Source organism: Anabrus simplex, chromosome 1 (genome assembly GCF_040414725.1).
Source record: "Anabrus simplex isolate iqAnaSimp1 chromosome 1, ASM4041472v1, whole genome shotgun sequence".
Classification (NCBI taxonomy): domain Eukaryota; kingdom Metazoa; phylum Arthropoda; class Insecta; order Orthoptera; family Tettigoniidae; genus Anabrus; species Anabrus simplex.
This window is the reverse complement of record NC_090265.1, coordinates 802,666,833-802,691,771: the sequence shown is the minus strand read 5'-3', so window position 1 is coordinate 802,691,771 and position 24,939 is coordinate 802,666,833. Positions and strand designations below refer to the sequence as shown.

The following is a 24,939-nucleotide window of genomic DNA, read 5'->3' as shown; positions in this document are numbered from 1 at the left end:
GAGCGCTGTGTGATTTCGGCCATGGTGACTGTAGAAATGAAGCAGTCTTCCTCTCACACTGCTGCTGCTAGCTCGATGCTTTCTATGACAACAGTGATGTCACCTGCTACAGTTCATGCTGCTGAGAGGCATGCAGTGAAACTGGTAAAGTAAATAATAATAATAATAATAATAATAATAATAATAATAATAATAATAATAATAATAATAATAATAATAATAATAATAATAATAATAATAATAATAATAATAATAATAATAATAATAATAATAATAATAATAATAATAATAATAATAATAATAATAATAATAATAATAATAATAATAATAATAATAATAATAATAATAATAATAATGTGTGGCTATTTCTAGCTGAGTGCAGCCCTTGTAAGGCAAACCCTCTGATGAGGGTGGGCGGCATCTGCCATTTGTAGGTAACTGAGTATTATTGTGGTGGAGGATAGTACGTGTGATGTGTGAGTTGCAGGGATGTTGGGGACAGCACAAACAGCCAGCCCCCGGGGCACTGGAATTAACCAATGGAGGTTAAAATCCCCAACCCAGCCAGAAATCAAACTCAGGGCCCTCTTAACCGAAGGCCAGTACGCTGACCATTCAGCCAATGAGTTGGGGTAAAGTAAATGAGAGAGATATGTTTCTTTATCTGGTGTGAGCTGGAACATGCTTCTTTCTGTTGTGAATATGATCCTGTTTATGATATAGTGTGTTTTATTACAAATAACATTTTCACACTGGAAAGATGAGGATAAGAAGGAATTAGGGGTTGGAATAAGTTATCGCAGGAAATGTTTGATATATTTCCAAGTTCTTTGAAATCACTTAAAAAGAAAAAAAAAAAGACTAGGTACATAACTTTTGTGGGCATTAGAGAAGTTAAGGGAGACCAAAAGAGGAGGGACTCTAACGAGGAGGGTGGTCTTGCGGCCCTGGTCATGGGCGACTCAATTCTTAGGTATGTGGGAAAAGTGTGAGGAGGAAAGGGGACCACGGTAGAGTGTTATCCAGGAATTAGGTAAATCAGATGTTGAGGAAAATGGAACGGATGGAGGGGGTAATTAGAAGGTGGTAATTTTCCACGATGGTACCAATAACATAAGGCAGGCAGAAATAGGTACTAACATAGACAGGGATATGTGAAATCTAGTTATGGCAGCATGGAAGTAGTTTAAGGAAGCAGAGATTGTTATCAGTGGAATACTGTGTAGGAGGGATACTGACTGGAGAGTGATTGGAGATTTAAATGACTATGGAATGGGTATATGGGAAATTTGGAGTGAGATTTGTGGATCCTAATTAGTGAGTAGGAGATAGGGATCTACGTTCAGATGGCATTCAGTTGAACCAAAAAAATAAATGGTACGAGGGCAGATTGGGAAGTAACGCATAATAATTTTTTTCCCAAACAGTTTAATATGTTCCAAAACCAAACAAATCACAAATGAACTCACATCTTTGACCTACTTTTCTACACAGTCACCAAGTTTCTCAACATGTTTCTTCCATCATAGTACCAGTTTCAATATGCCCTGTTCATAGAAGTCCAATTGGTTGAAGTATAGCCATCTGTGGACTGCTGATTTCACTTCCCCATCTGTCACAAAGTGTTGGCCAGCCAGGAATTTCTTCATGAGACCAAAGAGATGAAAGTCCGATGGTGCCAGGTCCGGACTGTATGGTGGATGTTGGAGACCTCCCACTCAAATTTGGCGAGTTTCTCACAAACAGGAGCAGCAACATGAGGACGGACATTATCATGAAGAAGTTTGACACCATCAGCATTAATGTTGGGCGTTTGTCACAAAGGGTTCGACACAACGTAACCAAAGCTTTAATATAGGCTGCAGTATTCACAGTGGTCCCATGTTCAGTGAAGTCCACCAATAACACACCAAACTGTCACAAATATCTTCAATCAATTTCAGTCGGTTGCCCTTTTTGAACAGTGGGATGATGACTCCTTTACTCCAATCTTCTGGAATTTTGATACTTTCCCAAATCACTGATAACACTCTATATAGCCAATTCAAGCCTGGTATTCCAGCTGCCTTTATCATGTCTGAGCTGAGATCATCAAAGCCTGCGGACTTCCCATTTCGCATGCTCTTTAGTGCTGTTTCTACCTCAAGCCATCATGTCAAACACAAATAAAGGATAGGAAATCGGAACCATAGTTTGACAAAGAATGCTATGATTAATGGAAGAAGACTGAAAGCACTACATCAAACCAAAATCACAATTAAAAAACATGATTTATCATGATACGCCCAAAAAAGAAAGTTATACAAAATTTTAATTAAACAGAAATAAGCAAACCACATAGATCTAGATGCCAGAAGACAAGCAGAAAACACTCACAAAGATCCTTTCATAGCACTCAGAAAACCAAGATCACCTACAATAAAAGGAATCTCCATGGACACATGGGAAAATCTTTTTGACACCATTCTAGACTTAAGTTATTGAAGACATGTATTGTAACAACAATTTAAATATGCTTTTATTTTTACTATTTAACTTTCATTCCTTACAAGGCTGAAGATGTCCCAAAGAAGGATGACATTTTTTATTGTATTTTTATAATTTGCTTTACGTCCCACCGACACAGATAGGTCTTATGGTGATGATGGGATATGAAGGGCTAGGAGTGGGAAGGAAGCAGCTGTGGCCTTACTTAAGGTACAGCCCCAATGTTTGCCTAGTGTGAAAATAGGAAACCATGGAAAACCATCTTCAGGGCTGCCGACAGTGGGGTTTGAACCTACTCTCTCTGTATGCAAGCTCACAGCTGCGTGCCCCTAACCGCAAGGCTAACTCACCTGGTGATGAAACATGTACCTGTAACTTTGTTTTAAGATTAAACTTTGTGTCTATTATAAAGGTAGAACTTTTTACTGATAATATCATAAAACTGTTCAAAGTTCAAAATTTCCTATGGTGCAGTGTACGACATTGTTCATGACACGCTGAAATTTCGTAAAGTTCAAGCTCGCTGGGTGCCTATGAACCGGACAGACAACCACAAGGGCCAGTGAATGATGACAAGTATGGATCACTTAATGCATTACGCTGCAGAAGAGTATGACTTTCTGAAAGGAATCATCATGGGTGATAAGCCATGGGCATACCAATACAAGCTCAAAACCAAGCAGGCCTCTAGGGAGTGGAAACATGCTGGTTCCCCAGTAAAAAAAAAAAAAAAAAAAAAAAAAAAAAGCCCAAACAACTCAGTCTGCTAGGAAAGTGTCGGATCAATAAAATTATTAGAACAGTCAATTTCTTATGCACCCCCCTGTGGGTGGGGGATACAGACAAAGAATACACCCCCGGTATCCCCTGCCTGTCATGAGAGGCAACTAAAAGGGGCAACCAAAGGATGATTGAATTAGAACCATGAGACTACTTGTATTTAGTACCATCACGCAGGAAACACCACGGGTCGCTTTTACTTGCGCGTAGTACCACTATGTTAGATACACAATACGTTTGTGATTAGTAGCAACAGTGTGTGCTGTCACCTTTTACAGTACCGGTACCTGTGATTAGTGCCACTATATGAGTGACACCATGGGTGAGCAACATCATGGTTTTGCCTTACCTATGTTTAGTACCCACTATATGAGGAACACCGCGGAATAGTACGAGTCCCTGTGGTTGCTACACTTATGTGATGAACACTATAGGTTTGCGTTGCCTGTAAATGGTAGACGAAACCCCTTTAGACTACAAGCATCACCGATTCAGTATTGTGCTTTAGAAGCAGTCCCTTGGTCAGTAATACTATTATTTAATGCTAGTTTCTGGGAATGTGGGACATTGCGGGTCGGATCCACTGATTGTTTTAACTTCATATCCATCCATACATTCTTTGTTCTCACGTTTTGAATTCTGGTCAGAGGAGGATTTTGGACTTTTAAATTGTCAGTTCATTTCGTCTCATATTTTACCATTAGGGGCTGATGACCTAGATGTTAGGCCCCTTTAAACAACAATCATCATCATCATCATTGTCATCAATTTCTTATGCAGTTGAAGTGAGCACAATTTTTATCTAGATCATCACGAATTTCACAGTACATGAAGTAAGAGGACACAAAGTCCGGCCCCACAGAGTAGGGGGCAACGCGTCCGCCTGTCACCCGGCCGCCCCGGGTTCGATTCCCGGCTGGGTCAGGGGTTTTTAATTGTAAATGATTAATATCCCTGGCCTGGGGACTGGGTGTTTGTGTCATCCTTAACGTTCCTTTCCTCACATTCAATACTCTACACTTCCTCCATTCCAATTACACGCAGGTTCAAATCACATGCTGCAAGTAGGGGCAAGAGATCTCTATAGGTCGACACCCCGAACAAATAGCATTAATTGTACAAAAAAAAAGAAAGAAAGTTCATGGGAAGAAGAACAATGCTGGTAATAAAATTATGCTTGAGGGATTGGAGGGGATGATAAATAAACTAGTGTCATAAAGCAGCTGGCATAGACAAAATTAGACCTGAAATGTGAAATATAGTAGTGGGAAGGCAAGGATGAAATGTTTTCATGGAGTAATAGGATTAACATATGCTGCAGAAATTAATATATGAAAATGACACTTTATGTGTATGTTTAAAAAAGAGTTGTAGGAGGTGTAATTAGCGAGGGATAAGCTGAAGAAAGATTTATACACAGCCCACTTCATTGAGGGAATAACACAAGGAAGAAGTTTAATATTGACTTGTGTGCTTCCGCTTTCCACCTGGCATTTTATCCTGCTTTCTTAACAAGATTTGTATGAGAGAGATAATGTACATACCATGTTTGCTAAAAAAAATCCGGAATGCATCGGAGTGGTGATGTCCTCCAAATTGACCTCTGATCACATCCTTATACTTTCGCACCATGTTGATGTAAACTCTGTTATGACGTGGATGAAACCAGTGCACACCTGGTACACGATATGCATTTTCAAACACTCCAGGTGGAGTTGACATTACAAGGTACACCTAGGCACAGATATATATACATTTTTGAGAAATTTTTCTCAGCTGGCTCTACAGAATTACATTTATAAACACACATCTATATATATAAAATAAGAGTTTTGTCTGTACATTGCTCAGAATTTGAAAATAATGGTATTTCTGTATCGGTCATGTCCATAGTAACAAGAAAATGCACTTTTTACTTTTCCGTAATTCCTGTCTGTCTGTCTGTCTGTCTGTCTGTCTGTCTGTCTGTCTGTCTGTCTGTCTGTCTGTCTGTCTGTCTGTCTGTACATGCATCACGAGAAAACGGTTGAAGATAATTTAATGAAAATCGGTATGTGAAGTCGGGGGACGAGCCTCTACAATCTAGGCTATAAATCATTTTACTCACGCTGAGTGAAATGGTAGTTTAGGGGAAGGCCTAAAATTGAATTCTCAACTATTTATGTTATTAGTGGTCTAATGAAAATCGGTATTGAAGTCGAGAGATGAGCCTCTACAATGTAGGCTATAAATCATTTTACTCACGCTCAGTGAAATGGTAGTTTAGGGGAAGTCCTAAAATTGAATTCTCAACTATTTTTATTAGTGATCGTATTTTAAAGAAAATGGGTGTGCAAAGTTGGGGAATAAGTTGCTACAATCTAGGCTATCAATAATTGTATTTACACTGAGAAAAATGGTAGTTTAGGGGAAGGCCTAAAATGTAATTCTCAAATATCTCTTATTAGAGATGTAACCAATGAATGCTACATAACTAAGGTTATATAGTGTTAAATTTCCTATTGTTCATGTCTTATACATTGTTACCGTACTGGCTATGATCACAAAGATATTCATGAATTTGGATTTTTGTTACTAAGTCCATATCAGCGCCGCGTAACGAGAAAATGGGTAAAAAGTATTTAATGAAAATCGGTATGTAAAGTCGGAGAATAAGAAACCACAGTTTACGGTATAAAATATTTCACAAATCACAGAGTCGAAAGAAAACTAAATGTGAAGGCCTACAATATATAAAGCTCATAACATTGATCAACAATAACATTACATTGACCATTGTTTTTCGTGATGTGCTTTGTGTCTTTTGTTGCCCCTCATCTCCGGTAGATAGGATTACTGCTGCATACAGAGTATTTTTTATTTGATTTACGTCGCACCGACATAGATAGGTTTTATGGCGACGATGGGATAGGAAAGGGCTCGGAGTGCCTTAGGCCTTAATTAAGGTACAGGCCCAGCATTTGACTGGTGTGAAAGTGGTAAACCACGGAATACCATCTTCAGTGCTGCCGACAGTGGGGTTCGAATCCACTATCTCTCGGATGCAAGTTCACAGCTGTGCACCACTAACCACACGGTCAACTCGCTCAGTCGTACAGAGTGTAACAGCCTGCCTGAATATTGATGGGAAGTAGCTGGGGAGTTAGATAACTTTCTTCTTTAGCATGCCTTTCCCTGGTTTATACATTTTCTGATACTACTGGCACGTAGCGCAATCAATCGCTACTCTGAGGCACTGATTGGAATTAACAGTGTGCATATTTAGCGGAATAATGGCAGATGAGTGTTCATGGCAATCTGCGGCCTGGTCATCCCAGCTCTGGAACTTTGGACTATTAGATTGGCACCACAATCTAACCGCAGCACTGTTCGTTAAAAGTGATAAAACGTGCGGCTTTCCATTTGATCAAGTATTTTATATGATAGCATTGCTTTTAATCGCTACATTCATACTTACGTTTTTGTAATGACCTATGTTGATTTCAGTTAGGAAAACCACAAAGTCAGTCTTTTTGAGAGTCCCATCGCGAAGCACGGGTACATCAGCTAGTATTGATATATTATTCTGTTGCAGAGCTGCTCATCAACACGATCTGACCTCAAATAAATGAGATACCCCCTTCTCCTCGTAGTAATTTGGAACTTTATCCTCCTTATAAAATGGCTCATGGGGGCTCTTTTTAGCACAGATAAAAGGAATTGGTGGAAATTGGTGGTTAATGTACAACAATATTATCAGCCTTCATAGAACAAGAACAGTGAATGTTTGATATTATTAGTGTTTCTTTTCTTTTATTGGATCTGCCTTGTCAGTACCTAAATATACGATCACAAATTGTTGTCTACATTAATTCTAAGAGTAAGTTACATGTTCCAAGAACTTTCAGTTCTCTTCATCAGCTCACATATTATAAAACCTCTTGACATATCTAGACCTTAAAAATGATATAATCATGAAATGTGCTTAACCCGCGAGGGATCGCGTCAAAAAAGTTACGTGATGGGTCGTGCACGGTCGATTTGACTGGGGAGTATAAAATACCAGTTTTTCTAGCAAAACACATTGTATTATTGAAGAGAAATATATCTATGAAACTCACAAAACACTTCTATACTGACAATAAAGACAGCAGACGGCGAACATGAGGAGTAGTGCACGGTGTAAAGGACCATGTAATAAGGCAATGCCAGGAGTTGCGCACAGTGGAAACAACCAGGCTTACAGAAAAAGCTTTCCACTGACTGACTGGTGATGAAAGTGGGGAACAGTGAACGTAAGCACATGTAGTGGACGAGTTCACTGAGAAGTACAGGAAGGGACGAAGCTTTATAACGTGAAACTATTTTGAAAGAATAAAAAATGTATGCACCTGGTCTAATAGACTGTGACATAACCCCTCGCTGGTTAAAATATAATCTAAAAACTATGGTTTTAAGATTCTTAAACCCCTGTAGATGGGGGATGCACATGAAGAATACATCCACGGTATCGCCTGCCAGTCGTAAGAGGTGACTAAAGGGGAGACCAAGGAATGATTGAATTTGAACCATGAAACTGCTTGTGATTAGTACCATCATGCGGGGACAGCCATGGGTCGCCTTTACTTGCGAGTAGTACCACTATGTTAGGTATACAATAGGTTTGTGATTAATAGCAACAGAGAGTGGTTCACTGTGGGTTTCCAGTACCTGTGATTAGTACCACTATATGCAGAATGTAATGGGCTTACATTGCCTGTGATTTGTACCCACTATGTGAGGAACACCACGGGATGGTACGAGTCCCTGTGTTTAGTACACCTATGTAAGGTGCACCATGGCTTTGCGTTGCCAACGAGTGGCGCCATTATGTGAGTAACACCATAGGTCTGCGTTTCCTGTACGACGTACAATACTTGTAAGTAGTACCTTAATGTTTGGAACACCGTGAGTTTACACCACCTTTCATTAGTACTGCAACTTGAGAAATACCATGGTTCCACTTTACTAGCAATAAGTGCCATTATGAGGGACCGTTGACTTGGATATTGAACGCTTTAGACGATGAGCATCATCGATTCAGGATTGTGCTTTGGAAGCAGTCCCTTGGTCAGTAATATAGTTTCTGGGGAGGTGAGGCATTGTGGGTTGGATCCACTGTTTTTTAAAATTCATATTCATCAATTCATTTTTCATCATCACGTTTTGAATTCTGGTCAGTGGATGAATTTCAGACTTTTAAATTGTCATTGCATTTAGACTCATTTCGTACCATTAGGGGCCAATGACCTGCATGTTAGGCCCCTTTAAACAACAAGCATCATCATCTAAGATTCTTAGGCTTCACAAACACAATGAATCAAGAATGTGATGAATGGTTTGTGATGACCTTATAGAACATTATTATAGTTGTTATGTTACATATTTGATTATATCACAAATTAAAATTGTAAAAAACACAGGTAGGTCTGTTCACAAACAATGAATCACCAGTTTGATGTACAATATAATGTGATGAACTTCAGGCAAGTTCTGTTGGTTATCTATATTCCATTTACATTTGGCTTTACAATAAAAAACAAACAAGTCTATTGACGAAGTCTAAAAACATCCATCTTAACCATATTTAAATCATATAGTGCCTCAAAAGTCCATTATCAATTGATGCAACATACTGACTAATTTGTCTAATGACCTTGTTTTTACTGGTAACAAACAAAGCATGTCCAGTAGTGTTTCAGTTTGCACTTATTTTTAATGCTTGTCAGGATGTATGAAATTCCTCTGTACATTCAAATGAGGCAGCTGTTGTGAGTTGTGTGAAACTAACAGCCATCACTGAGAGATATCCTCCAAAAAAAATGCTTGAGAAATGTAGACAACAATTTGTGATTTACTGATAGAGTGCCGTAAAGTCTGTCATACGACTCACAACAGCCACAAATTTCATACACCACCTAACTTCTGCCTTAATTGCCCTAATTCCACCTAAATGGTACTGTTATATTGGATATAAGATTCTATATTCAATGATACACTTATCATGGTTTGGAATTTAATTCAGAAGTTGATATGAAGCAAATTATAAAATTTGTACATATTCGATCCCCACATAACTTTTTCCTTGGGGATCATAGGGCAACCTTCTTTGTGGAACCATCATCTCGATACTGCATGCAAGCTATCTGAGTTGATATTTATATGGTCTTTAATGTAATTTTATTTCAGACACTTAATTTAGAGGAAATTCATAAATAAATAGAATGTATGAAAGTTTAAAAGTAATTTATTAAATGTTGAAACTTGTATAACTTCAAATTTTGCCATCTCTGACACCTTGCCCAATGATAAAAGAAATACAGACAATAAAAAATGGTGGTTGAGATTTACCAACATGTGAGCAGAACCTCATTTCTGTAAACTTTAAACAATGGTTGACATAATGCCATTTGGTGGATTGAGTTAACTGGCTCCTACAATTTTTTTTTTTTTTTGACCACCATGAAAGTTCAGAATATGAAACTTACAGGAAGCACTTCACAAGTTCTGAACAGTCATTTACTATTTTCAATTGTGATGTAGTTCAGTTTTTCAGTAAAGTATCATCAAAAGTATGCAAAAGAGAAACCAACACTAAACATTTAATGGTTCTAGAGTCTTAGGCATACATAAATCAGTGATGATGGTAATAGCACTAGCATAGCTTACCTTCTGGTCTTGTTTGCGGGCATTTATTAGCTGATATTCTAACCAGGTCCATTGATCTCCAGGATCTAGTTGCTGAGAAGCAATGTGACTTTCCAAGAAGAAAATAGTATTAAGCACAATAATACGCAATTTGTAAGGAGCATGAACCCGTGAGTAATATCCAGTTTGTGAAAAGCTGTTATGGGCCTGCAAAAACGGACAGAAAAGTTTTGAGATTATCCAGCTAAAGAGAGATGTTTAACATACTCATGTTACTGCCTGAATACTGTATTTGTATTTTAGTTATGTTGAAAAATATTTTACTCTTGAGGTTAACACTTGGAAAATGTCTTTCAGTTAATGGTTTTATGCCTGTTCAGTGATACTTAAAGTAAACATCAGACTTTGATTACAAATAGTAGATCTACAATATAGGATTTCATCTCCAAGTTTAATATTAGAAACAAAGTGACTCAAGATTCAGGGGACATGGTGGTGGTGGAGGTTGTTATATTAAGAGGCCAAACAACAGCACAGATGGTGGAGTATGCTATTGAAACATAGGGAATGTCATTTGTTACTACCAAGTCTCATGCTCATCCATACCATGGCCCCTGGAAAATATCTTTTTGCAAAGTCTGATAAGAAATTAACTGGAATGACCTATTGCAGTCATTGAAAGAATTTGATTATGGAATGTGTTGACAATGTAGCTAGGACACTGGGTGATGCCATGAAGAACAAGACATTGGTGAATAGAGGAGACTAGAAGAGGCTTAACAACAGTACTCGGAAAACTGACACTGATGATGATTATAATGTTGAATGTGTTAAATTTATACCAGTCTGAAACTTTAACAAACCTTTTAGATCAGTTCAACATTTGCAGACTAGACATTACAGCAATCCAAGAAAAGAATAGATAAAGTTGCTTTAGAAAGGAAAGATTACACATGTGTCACATCTGTCAGAACAACTCACGTTTGGGACAAGATTTATTGTCAGTAAGAAAATAAAGCACTTTATCATGGTTTTTCAGGTCAAATATCAGAGATTGTGCAGAATGTGAATTAGAGGGAAGTTTTCCAATTATAGCTTTGTCTGCATGCTTACTCCAATGGAAGAAAAAAAGCGAATGAAGACTATTTTTTGTGGTAAGTTGGATGAAAGAGATGCAGTGAACACACAAGAGGGGACTGCAAAGTAACTGTTGAATATATGAATGCTAAGATTGGAAAGAAAGGCATCTATAAACCTGCCTGCAGAGTCCAATGATAATGGGATTTGCTTCATTAAGTAACATAGTAGTGGGTATTACAATGTTTGTTCTCAATATAGAAAAGTCCAGGTAGAAATGTTTTAAAATAAATTGATCATGTCCTTATAAATACCAGGCACTTCCCTAACTTGATGGATGTTAGCAGTTACAAGGGGTCCATTGTAACTCTGACCAGAAGTATATATCATTAGAAAGGTACTACAGGCCCCAGGAAAGAGGTTCAGTTGCAACAGACTGAAGAAGCCATATGTTTCCCTCAGATACGTTGGTGTATTTAATCAAAGCATGATAGGCCCCTCTCACAGTGAGAATGGTAGCAAGGCCTGGAAGATTCACAAGGATGTACAAGTAAGCCCCGTTATCCGCGATTTCGCATATACGCTATTTTGGTTTTAAGTCTGGTGCTGCCATCGTTAACAGTACATGGAAGCTGTAATGCCTTAAGGCGGGTACAGATATGCGTGCCGAACTCTGTAACGTACACTACGTTGCGCGCCAAGGTTAAACGGAGCAAGCGCATCTCTACGCGTATGTTCTGTCGTATTTGTCGAGACGTGAATCGTCAGTTTTGGTCAGTAGAGCTGTGAAGTTACACTTGACAGGTTTCCTATTTTAAAATGCTGGGTAAAAGGAAAGAAAGTGTACCTGTCAAAGGAAAGAAATGTGTACCAAAGTTGTATTCGTTACAAACGAAGTTAAAAGTTTTGGATCGCTATGAGAAAGGAGAGCGTATTGTTGATATTCAGCGTGCTTTGGGACTTACTGAACCCACTGTGAGAACTATTCGTGACAATGCGAAATCAATTCAAAAAACTGCTCAATCTTCTACTAACTTAAGTGTGACTAGAATGACCAAATCTCGCTCGGAAGTGATGGAAATAATGGATTGGATTGAGCATCACAACCTACCCCAACCAACACATGCCTCTCTCTGGAGCTGCTATTGAAGCTAAAGCCAAGAGCTTGTATGCAGAATTTAGTTTATTATTGTGTTTCAGTGTTAAAAAATTAAGTTTATGTAAAATTTGCATTAAAATGCATTTCAGAAACATAATGGCTATTGTTTCTTTGCAAAAATAGTAAGAATCTCTGCTATTTTAAACTTAACATGCGAATAAACAGAAACCTAACCCTATATTTACATATAAAATGACTCTCGATTTACGCGAATTCAGTATGCGTGACAATTCCGCGGAACGTAACTATCGCGTATAACGAGGTCTACCTGTACCAAAAAATGCTGCAGATACAACCCTAGGAAGAAAAGACAGGCAGAACTACAATAACTGGTTCGATGAGAAATTTGAGCAGGTGACAGTTTTTAAAATTATTGCCTAAATGAGAATGTAACAGAAGAACCAACATAGGAAGTTGTAGAAGTATACCATGTGGTTCGAAGGGAAACAAAGGAGATTACATAAGATGAAAAAGAGGGAGTATGAAAAGACTGAACTGGATGAGCTGAAGCAGATGAGAGTCCATAATGAAACTTGAGCTTTCTGTCAGAAATTAAACAAGAGCTGTAAGGACTTTCAGCCAAAACAATCTTGTGTAGAGATATAAAAGGCAGGATTCTAGCAGTGATGAAATTATAGTTCAAAAGTTGGGCCCATCTGATCTGTTGTCAAATATCAATTTGTCAGACCCTCAAGAGACTCTGCAGCCTCTGTAAGGCTTTCAGAAAACCCAGAAGTAGAAGTGCCAGTGTCAATCGTCAAGGATCCGATGAAGCAGTTCCTGAATGGTAAAATGTGGATTTTATATGTACAACTCATAAGAAAGGTGATATCATAGTCTGAGGGGGCAACAGGCTGCTAATGGACAACTATAGACCCATTAACCTTACGTTCATTGTATGCAAACAAATGGAACACCTCATTTCATAATATCTAAGGAAAAAATAGGAGAAGGCTGGGAACATGGTTTTAGAAAAAGTTTCTCCTGCGAGAGCCAGATGTTGTCGCTCTTTCAAGATTTTAGTGATTGATGGTTATGAATTTCATGTTTTTGGTCCGTATTGAACTGAGAATAATATATAAGTAATAATAATAACAACGTAAACGTTTCCACCTTTTCAATACTACAATATATTCACAAAATTATAAATTACACGGTACTAGTTTCGACCCATCTAGGGGTCATCATCAGGCGTATTGGAGCAAAGATCATTTGTGGCGAAATCCTAAGAAAATGTTTTTTTTTTTGATCCTATAAACAAATGATCTTTGCTCCAATACGGCTGATGATGACCCCTAGATGGGTCGAAACTAGTACCGTGTAATTTATAATTTTGTGAATATATTGTAGTATTGAAAAGGTGGAAACGTTTACGTTGTTATTATTATTACTTATATAAGATTTTAGTGAGTCATTAGACAAAGGTGTGCAAGTTGATGCTATTGTAATTGATTTTGCTAAAGCATTTGATGTAGTGCCGCATGACATTCTGATCCGAAAATTGGTGGAAACAAACATAAAAGGGTGGTTCTGTGAATCCGGGAATTTTTGACAGCCTGCTCTCGAAAATGCAGTCTCATAAGAATGAGCAAGGGGACTTTCAATACTGTCTTGGATCGGACGGTCTGGTAGAGAGTGAGTCATGCAAGTACCTAGGAATCTACGTAAAGAGAGATCTAAAATGAAAAACCCATGTAGGAAGTGTAAATACTGCGTACAAGTCCTTACACTTAGTGATGAGGGTGTTAAAGGCCAGCAGTTTCCAGGCAAAGGTGCAGGGCTATATAACACTCATTAGGCCAGTCCTGGAATATGGAGCAGCTGTATAGGATCCATACCAAACTAGGACTCGTTAAAGAACTTGAGATCGTACAGCGAAAGGCTGCAAGATTCGTGCTTAACGATTTCAATCCTAGAAGTAGTATGATAAAAAAACTTGGGTGGGAGACACTGGAGATTTTTAAAATATTTTCTTTAGATATTTGTTCGTGGTGTCGACCTCTGTAGATATTTTGCCATTACATTGGAGATTAGAAGGAAACAAACATAGTTGTGTGCCATGTATAATATCTACATGAATAAGCCAGCTTGGGGAGAGTTGAACAGTTGACTAGAAGAGCCCTGTTACATAAACAGGACAGATCATGCACATAAAGTAAAAGATAGATCACAGAAAACTAATTATGGTAAATATTTGTTTGTAAATCGGGTAATTAATGAATGGAATGCATTACCTGCAGCTGTCTTAGAGCCTTTTCCCAAACATGTAAGAAGATTCAATTATAGACTCTAGCATTCTGTAAATTGTGTGTAAATTTCTATGTGATGTTGTCACATACTGTAAACTATAGTATTAAGGCATCTGAATTATTTAAGATATGTGTGAATTTTTATATGAACGTGCTGTATTTACAAAGATAAGATGACAGTAATTGAACTGCTCAGTCTACTGTAAAATTTTGAAATACTTAAGGTACATGTGAATTTGTATATGACTGTGTTCTAATGTAAAGCTAGTAGTAAGCTGTAGTGTTAAACACTGAAAATACTTAAGTTGTGTGTGAATCTGTATATGATGATGCTGGATTTAGAATGTTAAACTAGTACGGTAGTATTTCTTGTAATATTTTCTTTCCATGGAATTGCTTGTTGTACTTCTGTTGTTGTTGTGTAATAATGTTTAAACTTTACTTTATTATCATACTACTGTAAGTGATCGTTGACACTGGGATATTTCCTAATTGCGATGTATTTTTAAATAATAATAATTTTTTTAATTTACTGGTATTTATTTCTTAATTTTACATTTTATGGCATATAGTGGACCACTCTAGTCAATTATACAAAGGATTTCTTGATTTCCTATCAGCCCAATATTTTTTCATTCATAATAATAATCTTCTTCTTCTTTACCTGCCACTTTTTCTCGGACCTGTGGGGTCGCGGGTGCGAACTGCGTCGCACATGTGAATTTGGCCCTGTTTAATGGCCAGATGCCCTTCCTGATGCCAACCCTATATGGAGGGAGGTAATCACTATTGCAAATTTCTGTGGTGGTTGGTAGTGTGGTATATTGTCTGAATATGATGAGGAGAGTGTTGAGATGGACATATACACCCAGTCCCCAAGCCAGAAGAATTAATCAGAAGCGATTAAAATCCCTGACCCGGCCGGGAATCGAGCCGAGGACCCTCTGAACCGAAGGCCAGTACGCTGACCATTCAGCAATGAGTTGGACAATAATGATGATAATAATAATAAATGGATATAAATTATAGAGGAATAAGTTAGTTATGCATTGCCTATAAAATTTTCCAACATTCTGTTGTGCTATTTGTAGAAGATGCAACTGAAGACTATCAGTGAGGTGGTGGTGGTGGTAGTGGTGGTGGTGGTGGTAGTGATTTTGTCAAGGAAGAATAACAGTTGATCAATTGATCAGATTTTCACAGATACCAGTACTTGTGAAATGCAACGCATCTCTTTACTGATTTTTTTATCAGCCTATGCCATGACAGAATAGATACCGTAGAAGTCACCTGTACACAGCAATGGAAGAATTGCAGATTCCAAGACAATTGATTCCATTATAAAGAGTTTTCATGAAAAATATCCAGCATCAGATTAAGATTCAGAATTTATTGTCAAGCCCTATCTATAAACGTAGGAAATGGAGTTTGACTATGGAATTCCTTGACTTGCCTTCTGTTCAACATTGCTTTTGTGAAGGTCCATAGAGATACTGGCACTAAATACCAGAGGAACAATTCTATACATCTGTTTAGCATATTCAGATGGTATTCATAAGAAGAAAACAAGTCATGCAAGAAGCCTATTTATTAAGAAATGACAGCAAGAAAGATGCATCTACAAATTAATGAAGCTAATACCAGGTATATGACCATAACCAAAAAGTATTGTATGAATGAAATTGGTTCCTATAGGTTTGAAGTTGTATATAGTTTCACCTACCTTGAATTAGAAGTTAACGCAAAATGTCAGTACTGAGAAGCAGATACTCTCTGTGAATAGAGGCCTTCATAGTATTGGGAAACATCTGAAGTACCGATTATTAACCAGGAGAACTAATACAGTCATCATCACCAGTATCTAAAGGCTGTGCCTTGTCTAGGCAACCATTCTTTCCTGTCCTCAGCTCCTCGTTTCATTTTATAATAAGAACCATAATGGAGACTCTGTGCCAAGTCTTGAAGGAATTTTTCCTTGATCATCCTCGGCCTTTCCTCCCCATGATTTTTCCTTCCAGCAGATAGGTGAGAAAGGTAGGCCTATTGTGTCACAAGAAGTATCGTTAACATCATTTCTCTCTTCCATTGAATTTTTTGTAGAACGCTTTTGATTGTTCTCTGTTCAATCCATTTAATCCTTAGCATTCGTCTCCAGACCCACATCTCAAACGCTTCCAGTCGTTTTCAATCCTGATCTCTGATTGTCCAAGATTCACAATCATACAAAAAGAAATCACAAATTTCTTCCTAATTCCAACATCTAAATTTGCACTGATTAAAAGATTTCTCTCATTACTAAACACCTGTTTGGCAAGTGCTATTCACCTTTTGATCTAATACAGTAAATGTATAATATTCTTGTGAGACCAGTGTTATCCTATACTTCTGAGACTCAAATATTGAGAAAATCTGATGAGACACACTATGAATAGTTCAAAGAATCAGACATTTTACAACCATAAAAGTCCAAAAGCTGGAATGGTCTGGTAGTTGTTGGGTGTGAACAGCAACAAATTGATTAAGAAGATCTTCAATATAACATGCCAGAAGGTACTAGGAAAGTTGGGAGACCTAAACTCAACAGTGTGTGTGTGTGGCATGACATACGGCTCTTGGAAGTTTGTAATTTGAAGAATTGTGCTGTACATAGAGATAGAGTGAAATGGCAGAAACAAGTGAAGAAGGTCAGGACCCATACAAGGCTGTTGAGCTAATGATGGTGATGATGAAACAGTAGCATTGTCAGTGTCTGGGCATTAGGATCACATTTGATAACATTTCTTATGCTTATGTGGTATTTGAAAATCCACAGCCTATTTCCAGTCATTTGACCGGGTCAGGAATGGAATGAATGAAGCCCCCATCTAGCGACGAGGATAGGAATTCTGCCAGGTACCGAAGCCTGTCGCACTGCTCTGGGGCAATGATTAATGACTGACAGATGAAATGTAATGATATTGGAGAGCATTGCTGGAATGAAAAATGACAGGCAAAACCAAAGTACCCAAGAAAAAACTGTCCCGCCTCTGCTTTGTTGAGCACAAATCTCACATGGAGTGACTGGGATTTGAACCAAAGAACCCAGCGACGTGGAGCCTGCGCACTGCCACCTGAGCCACGGAGGCTTCAGTGGTACTTACTGTTGTTAATTCTTATGTAAAAAATATAAATATGTACACATAGCTGTGAATAAAATGTTTACTATTACTAATTATGATGAAGCAAATATTTAAAAAATATTTATCTGATGTACTTTGTAAGTATGACTTGATATGGAATTCAAATCATTACAGAAAAATAAATATTGAGCAAATAGCTGTGTGGTTGGGTCATGTAGCTAGCTATCAGCTTGTGTTCGGGAGCGGATTCGAACCCTGCTCTCAGCAGCCCTAAAAATGATTTTCCGTGGTTTCCCATTTTCTCACCAGGCAAATGCCAGGGTTGTACCTTAATTAAGTCCATGGTCACTTCCTTCCCACTCCTAGCCCTTTCCTATCCCATTGTTGCCAAAGGACCTATCTGTGTTGGTGCTGCATAAAAAAATGTACTCCTCAATAGAAAAAGAAGTCATAACAATAGTGTCTTGTTTTAGGATACTGAATAAAAATATGGAGGTAATTTACCAACTTCTCAAAAACCTTTTCTTTTTATCAAACCTTACCCATCTAATAACAGGTCATCTTTATTTTCCCTTTTCAGATGCACTGGTTTAGGATAAACAAGATTCTTGCCATTCTACACTATTTCTTTACCACCTGTAATCTACAACTGTATTCCAGTCTTTGTACTGTTGTTTTGTGCTCTTCATAACCAAATTCATCCATCATAATCTGGATCTTCCTTGGCCTCTCATTTCCTTAATTTGTAATTCCACCGTTCCTTCACTCATCTGTTTATTATGTCTATAACATCTGAGTACAATTTTTCATTTTATCATCCCTCCCTCTCATCTACAGTGAAATATTTCTTAAAAATTTCATTTTTGCAGTCTGTGTTTTCATCTGTCAGTTCTTAGCTGCATATACAGTTGAACCTGACTTGTACATATATCAAGGGGAAGAGAAAAAACTACTTGTAACTCAGAATTACTTAGAAATCAGACTTAAACAATACATCACATATTTACTGAAAAACCAATGGAATAGACCTACATGTGTAAATCCTTGCAAATAATAAATACATTAAAACAGAAAATATTATTTTGAACTTGGTCCAGCCTTAAAGAAATCAGATAGTTTGGCTTGTTTCACTTTTCTCGCATTAAGAGTATAAACCTCCTTTTGCAAACTTAATAATGATTTCAAAGCATCTTCACTACAAATTTTCGCACTGATGTAACGCCTACACACATCGATTGCACTTAACACTTCACTCAGTTCAGGTGTTTTAAGATGCAAGTCATTATCTGCATCTCCATCACTGTCACTGTCGCTTGTAGCTGGTCCAATCACCACAGCGTTGTTGGCGTACCTCATCAATAATCTCTTCATCCGGTAGTTCTCCACATACAACCAGATTATCATCGAAATGCACAAAAGTATCGAATTCTACACCCTCCGGTAGCGTTAGCTCATTGCCAGACAAAACTTCGTCCCCATAATCATCATTAAAGGCAGCCTCTTCTAGTAAGACACCAGCTTTGTGGAAATAGTTGCTGATTGTGGAGGATGACACCTGCTTCCAGGCAGCCGAAATAAAGTCAATGGCTTGTAGCAAATTAATGGAGGGAGGTTCATTTCCTGCATCAGTCAGTGTTATTAAATGTTGAACCAGCATTTTTCTATAATGAACTTTGAAATTTTCAGTGATGCCCATATCAAGTGGTTGTAGAACACTGGTACAGTCAGGAGGGAAAAATTCCACTCAGACATTCTCTAGAACGATTTGAGTCGGATCTGCTGCACATCGATCCATAATAAGAAGGATCTTCTTCTGTTTCTTTTTCATTTTAATGACCAGGTTTTTCAACCACTGTTCCATTAGAAGCATAGTCATCCAAGGATTTCTGTTGAATTCATATTCCATAGGTTTTGTTTTTGCACCCTTCTTCGATTTTCCTATCAAAAGTGGAGGAAGTTTGTCAGATCCATCTGCATTGGTGGCGAATTTTACTTTTCTTCCCTCCATGGCATGAGTCACCTTTTTCAGCTAATGTTTTATTAGGAAGGAGATTGTAGAATAGGCCAGTCTCATCACAATTGTAGATGTTTGGAGGCTGATAATCGCTTATGATACCCGGCAGAACCTCTTCTTTCCAGTGTTGCACCGTGACGTCATCCACAGCTTTTGAGTCAGCACAAATTTTTCTCCCTGTGATTCCATGACGATCTTTAAATCCTTGCAATCATCCTGATGAAGCCTTGAAATCAGCAGTGATACTCATCATTTTAGCTAAATTATCTCCTTTGCCTTCATCATGTCTCCCATAAGTGGTAGATCTGCAGCCCGCTTTTGCTGGAACCATATGAAAAGTGCTTTCTCCAAATCTATGCACCTTCCTTCTTGCTGACGGCTGCGCTTTGCTGATTTTGAACTCATCCAAAATAGCGTTTCTTTTACTGATAACTGTACATAGCACGGTATAAGTGATCCCTAAGTCTGAAGCAATTTCAGTTTTTGTTTTGTGTATAAATTTTACTTTTTCAGAGTAAACACCAGACACTGGCACCGTGGACATTTTACTTCTCCGTTGTTCCCACAAAAGAAATTCTCACATTCAAACAAATTTACTGTATTTTTTTCTTTCCGCACTGAAACCGCCCACATTGCTTGTAATGTATCTTATCTTTGGCAGAATTGTGAAGGTCAAAAATGACGAATGTAGAGAAGGAGCAAGGTAGAGAGCGAAGGGGCCTCGCTCTGTTCACCTTTATTAAGCTGCCTGTAAGTAAAAGTCAACAATGTCACTTGGCGAAATCCTTTGTGTTCTGTTTCAGCACCGAAACCCGACCGCTCTACTTCCACCTACGCCGACAAAGAGGAAAGGGGAAAATTTGTAAATACAGTAGTTTCTTTAAAAAAAGCACGTGCTCATCACAATTATGCAAAACTCAGTTATATTTTACTGACACTTAATACGTATAACAACGAATTATGTTTAAACGGATTACGTATAAATAAGGATTAATTAACACGCTTTTAAATCACATTTTGCCGGGACCTAAAGGAAATTACGTTCAAATACGAATCACTCAGAACAGAGTTACGTATAAAACAGGTTCAACTGTATCATCATAGTATGCAACAGGCCTTGTACATACACTGTAATGGAGAATATTTCCAAGTAATATTCTTCTGGTGATTTCCATAGGCAGACTTCAAATCTCCCTTAATTCTCTACCCAAATACTTGACATTCTCAATTTAGGATAGTCTGCTTTTGTGGGTCCTGTACTTCACTCTTCCTTCCTTTTTGTCCCTATTGTCTAGCTTTTATTTTAATTCTCATCTCTCAATATTCAATCAGTCTATTTATTTACTACTAGCTGCAGTACCCATTGTTGATGGGACAGTCATATAAAATGTGCGAAGTTATCTAACTTCCCAGCTACTTTCTGCCAATATTCAGACATGCTGTTTTACTCGGGGCGCAGCCGTAATCCCATCTATCGGAGATGAGTGGCAGGAGAAGAGACAAATCACATCACAATAATGGTCAATGTAATGTTATTGTTGATCAGTTTTATGAACTTTCAATATTATAGGCCTTCATATTTAGTTTTCTTCTGACTCTGGGATATTAGGGCATCTAATATAAAGGAACTCCTTCCGTCCTTCCTTCTTTCATGACCCCTTGTTTTATTCTTCAAACGATAGTTCTTTTACGCTTTTTTCTCATTTTTTATAATCATCTTCACATTTTTTCTTGTCAATATGAACCGATGACCACACAATTTTACAACTTAAGGCAATCATGACAAAAACCATCACCAGTTAACACGATCACACAGTATCACAGTATTTCCATGTTAACAATACTTGGTGTTCATATGAACTAAGCAACAAAAGTCTCAATTCATTATTCTATTATCATAGTCAGTACAGTAAAACTGTATGACATACATGATTGGAACTTCTATTCTCTATAACTTTATAGGTATTTAAAATATTAAATATCAGGCACCTTCCCCTAAACTACCATTTCACCCAGCGTGAATAAATATTATTTATAACCTAGACCGTATCATCTTATTTCCAGACTTTACATACCGAATTTAATTAAATTCTATTCACCCATTTTCTTGTGGTTTGGCTTTGATATGGACTTAGCAAAAAAAAATCTAAGTGTTCATGAATATCTTTGTTATCATAGCCAGTATGGTAAAAATAATAGCATAAATGATCAGAAATTTAATTCTGTATAACTTTAGTTATGTAGTATTTATCGATAAGTCATTATTAATCAATTTATTGATTTATTAATATTAAGTGGGAGGACTATGTGACCAACACGGCAGTTTTTGACAAAGCGTAGCTAAATAGCATTGAGGCAACAATCATCGCTCATCAACTGAGATGGTTAGGCCATGTTCACCACATGCGTGATACCAGGCTTCCCCGCCAAATTCTTTATGGTGAACTTTGCTCTGGCAGTAGACCTAATGGAGCTGAAACACATCATGAAGACAACTGGTATAGATATACAGACATGAGAAGAATGTGCTGTGGACCATTCACTGTGGCAGAACACTACATCCACTGCTGTCAACTTGTTTGAAAGAGAACACCGCAGACATCAAGAAGCCAATCAAAATAACAATTAAGTGAAAGGTTCCACCTGATCGATACTTTTTATTATTTAGCCTTTGGCTAAATTTTATGTCATTAAAAACTTACAGTACATGTTTCGATTGCTTAGCAATCATCATCAGCTGTTTTACTTAAAGCTTAGGTGAAAAAACATAAAACATTTCATAATTAAAATTAAAATGTGTTGGTAAGGGACACTTAATTGGTGAGGGAGGGGGGGTGGGATGGGGTGGGGGGTTGTGTTTGTTAGTTAAGATTAAAATTATACAAATTAAAAACTATTTCTAAACTAAAACATCTTTAATTTCATTCTTTGTCACTTCACTGGGTTCTTTATTAAGTTCGACAGTTTTCCGCTTAAGCTCTTGCACACTTGTCTTCATTGTATAGTGTTCCTTCTTTTTCTAGACCTTTCTTACTGTCCAGTGAAGAAGATTATGTAGATTGTTGTCGAATTGTTCAGTTTTCATTTAGTTGGATAGTTTGGAGTACGACCCTTGTCCAATTATTCGTTGTACGAATTTAATTTGGAATCATTAAGTTGGAAAGTTTGGTGTGCAACCCCTGTCCAATGTTTACGAGTTTGTATCTGTCTCCACCATCCTCGACCTTGCAATTACTATGGTCTGTCTAGCACTTCCATACTTGTCCTACTTACAAGGGAACATCACCAACTGTAATATTCTGATTGGATTCAAATTTGATAGACACATTGTAATACACTCTCCATTCATATCAACAAAATATTAGGTGTAGACCCTCTTTTGTTTCTCATAAAAGGCCTTCTTTACTTGGCATATAAACTGTAAACTCTTTATTTGTCATATAATATATAAACAGGCTGGTAATTTGCATCTATAGTTTATCATGGTTTGGGTCACTTGCAGTCGGTTCTTTTAAAAAAGTTATTAAGTTTGTAAGTCAGGTTGTATTCTCTGACAGAGTATGAACTCCAAAATATGAACGCAGTAAGCAGGCATTCATTTATTGTAGTCGGGCTGAGTGGCTCAGACGTTGGCAGGTTCGATCCTGGCTCAGTTCGGTGCTATTTGAAGGTGCTCAAATATGTCAGCTTTGTGTTGGTAGATTTACTGGCACATTAAAGAACTCCTGCAGGACTAAATTCTGGCACCTCAGCGTCTCCACAAACCTAAAAGTAGTTAGTGGGTCATAAAGCAAATAACATTATCATTTGATTGTATGTATAATAAATATCACCCACAATCTTGTAAATATCATGATCCAATACAGTTAAATACAACCTGTGTCTGAAAAGTCTGGTGAATGGTCTCGTGAAATAAAGACAACGTAAGTTACACACAAAACTCCTTTACTGGCCTTCAAAGTAATCTCCGTCAGCTATAACACACTTTTGACATCGACTGTAAAGCTGCTGGAAGCTGGCAGCAAACACTTCTTTTGGAATCTCACGGCCCTTGTCACGCGTTGTTGGATACCTGCTACACTGTCGAACCGGTGGCCTTTCAGGGCTAATTTAAGATAGGGGAACAAAAAAATCTGCCGGCGCCAAATCCGGACAATACAGAGGGCATGGAAGAACAGTCACCTGGCGTTCAGTGAGAAACTGGGTCACGCAGATTGCGGTGTGTGGACGGGCATTGCCGTAGAGGAGCTTCCACTGTCCACTCCGGTATAGTTCAGGCCGAACCCATCTGATGTGTTGCAGCAGCCATTTCAAAACTTCCTCGTAGAATTCTGTGTTGACAGGTGTACCCTGGGCTACAAATTCATGATGAATGACACCATTGCTGTAGAAAAAGATGTTCAGCATTTTCTTAATCTTGGACTTTGTGCGCCGACTTTTCTTGGGAGGCGGAGAAGTTGCTGAAAACCACGCCATTGACTGTCTCTTGGTCTCTGAATCATACTGGTAGCACCACGACTCGTCTCATGTAATGATGGATTTCAACATCTCTGGATTTTGGTCACAAACATCAATGAAATCTCTGGACGTTTCCATCCGAGTTTGCTTCTGCTCGTCTGTCAGGTTGTGCGATACAAACTGGGCACAAATCTTCCACTTTTTCAAATGTTCGTGAACATCACTTTGCGGGTGAATTCAAATGAGTTTTGCACGGCAGTGTTGCTAAATCTGCATGTGACTTCAGATAGGCTTGAGAGCCATGTCAAGAAAACAGCATCCTTGCCTACACCCACTTCATCTGCTATCATTTGTAAGGACAGTCGCCGATCATTCGCAAGCATCTGTCGCACTCGTTCGATGTTGTCTGAAGATGTGCTTGTGGTTGGTTGACCCGAATGCGCCTCATCCTCAACACCTTCCTTTCCATCTCGAAAGCATTTAAACCAGTCTAAAGTGCACTTTTTACTTACTGCTTGAGCATGGTAAACTTGCACTAACATTGCATGCGTTTCTGTTGCCGTTCATGTTAACACATTGCTAGATTTTGCACTCCATTGTGCAATGACATGAGTTCTCACACTGACTCCGTGCAATGTGTTGCAGCGTTCAACTCCGTTTAACTGTGTTGAGTTGACTGGTAGGGGGCACTTGGTGTCATGTCTCGCAATGCATATGCACGAGCGCATTGTCCGAACTGACACAGTGTACAACCTAGGCGATCATTCACCAAACTTTTCAGACACAGGTTGTATACAGGATGGTCGGAAACGACATGAACCATGTATATGAGTGTTAGGGGGTTGGTCGTACTGATAAATAATATGAAAGAAATATTCGGTATCTCACACCGTTGTCATTTTATCAACTACCAATCACATCACTTTGTGG

At 38.1% G+C, this 24,939-nt stretch overlaps 1 protein-coding gene across 1 annotated transcript in view; it reads right to left on the bottom strand.

The window, feature by feature from the left end:
- Positions 1–24,939, bottom strand: part of LOC136857010 (acid sphingomyelinase-like phosphodiesterase 3b) — a 52,685-nt gene that overhangs the window by 9,203 nt on the left and 18,543 nt on the right. The window contains exons 2-3 of the mRNA XM_067135351.2: positions 9,955–10,140; positions 4,812–5,001 (exon numbers count right to left, since the gene is read on the bottom strand). Of these exons, the coding sequence (XP_066991452.2) occupies positions 4,812–5,001; positions 9,955–10,140 (376 nt within the window). The remainder of the gene's footprint in view (positions 1–4,811; positions 5,002–9,954; positions 10,141–24,939) is intronic.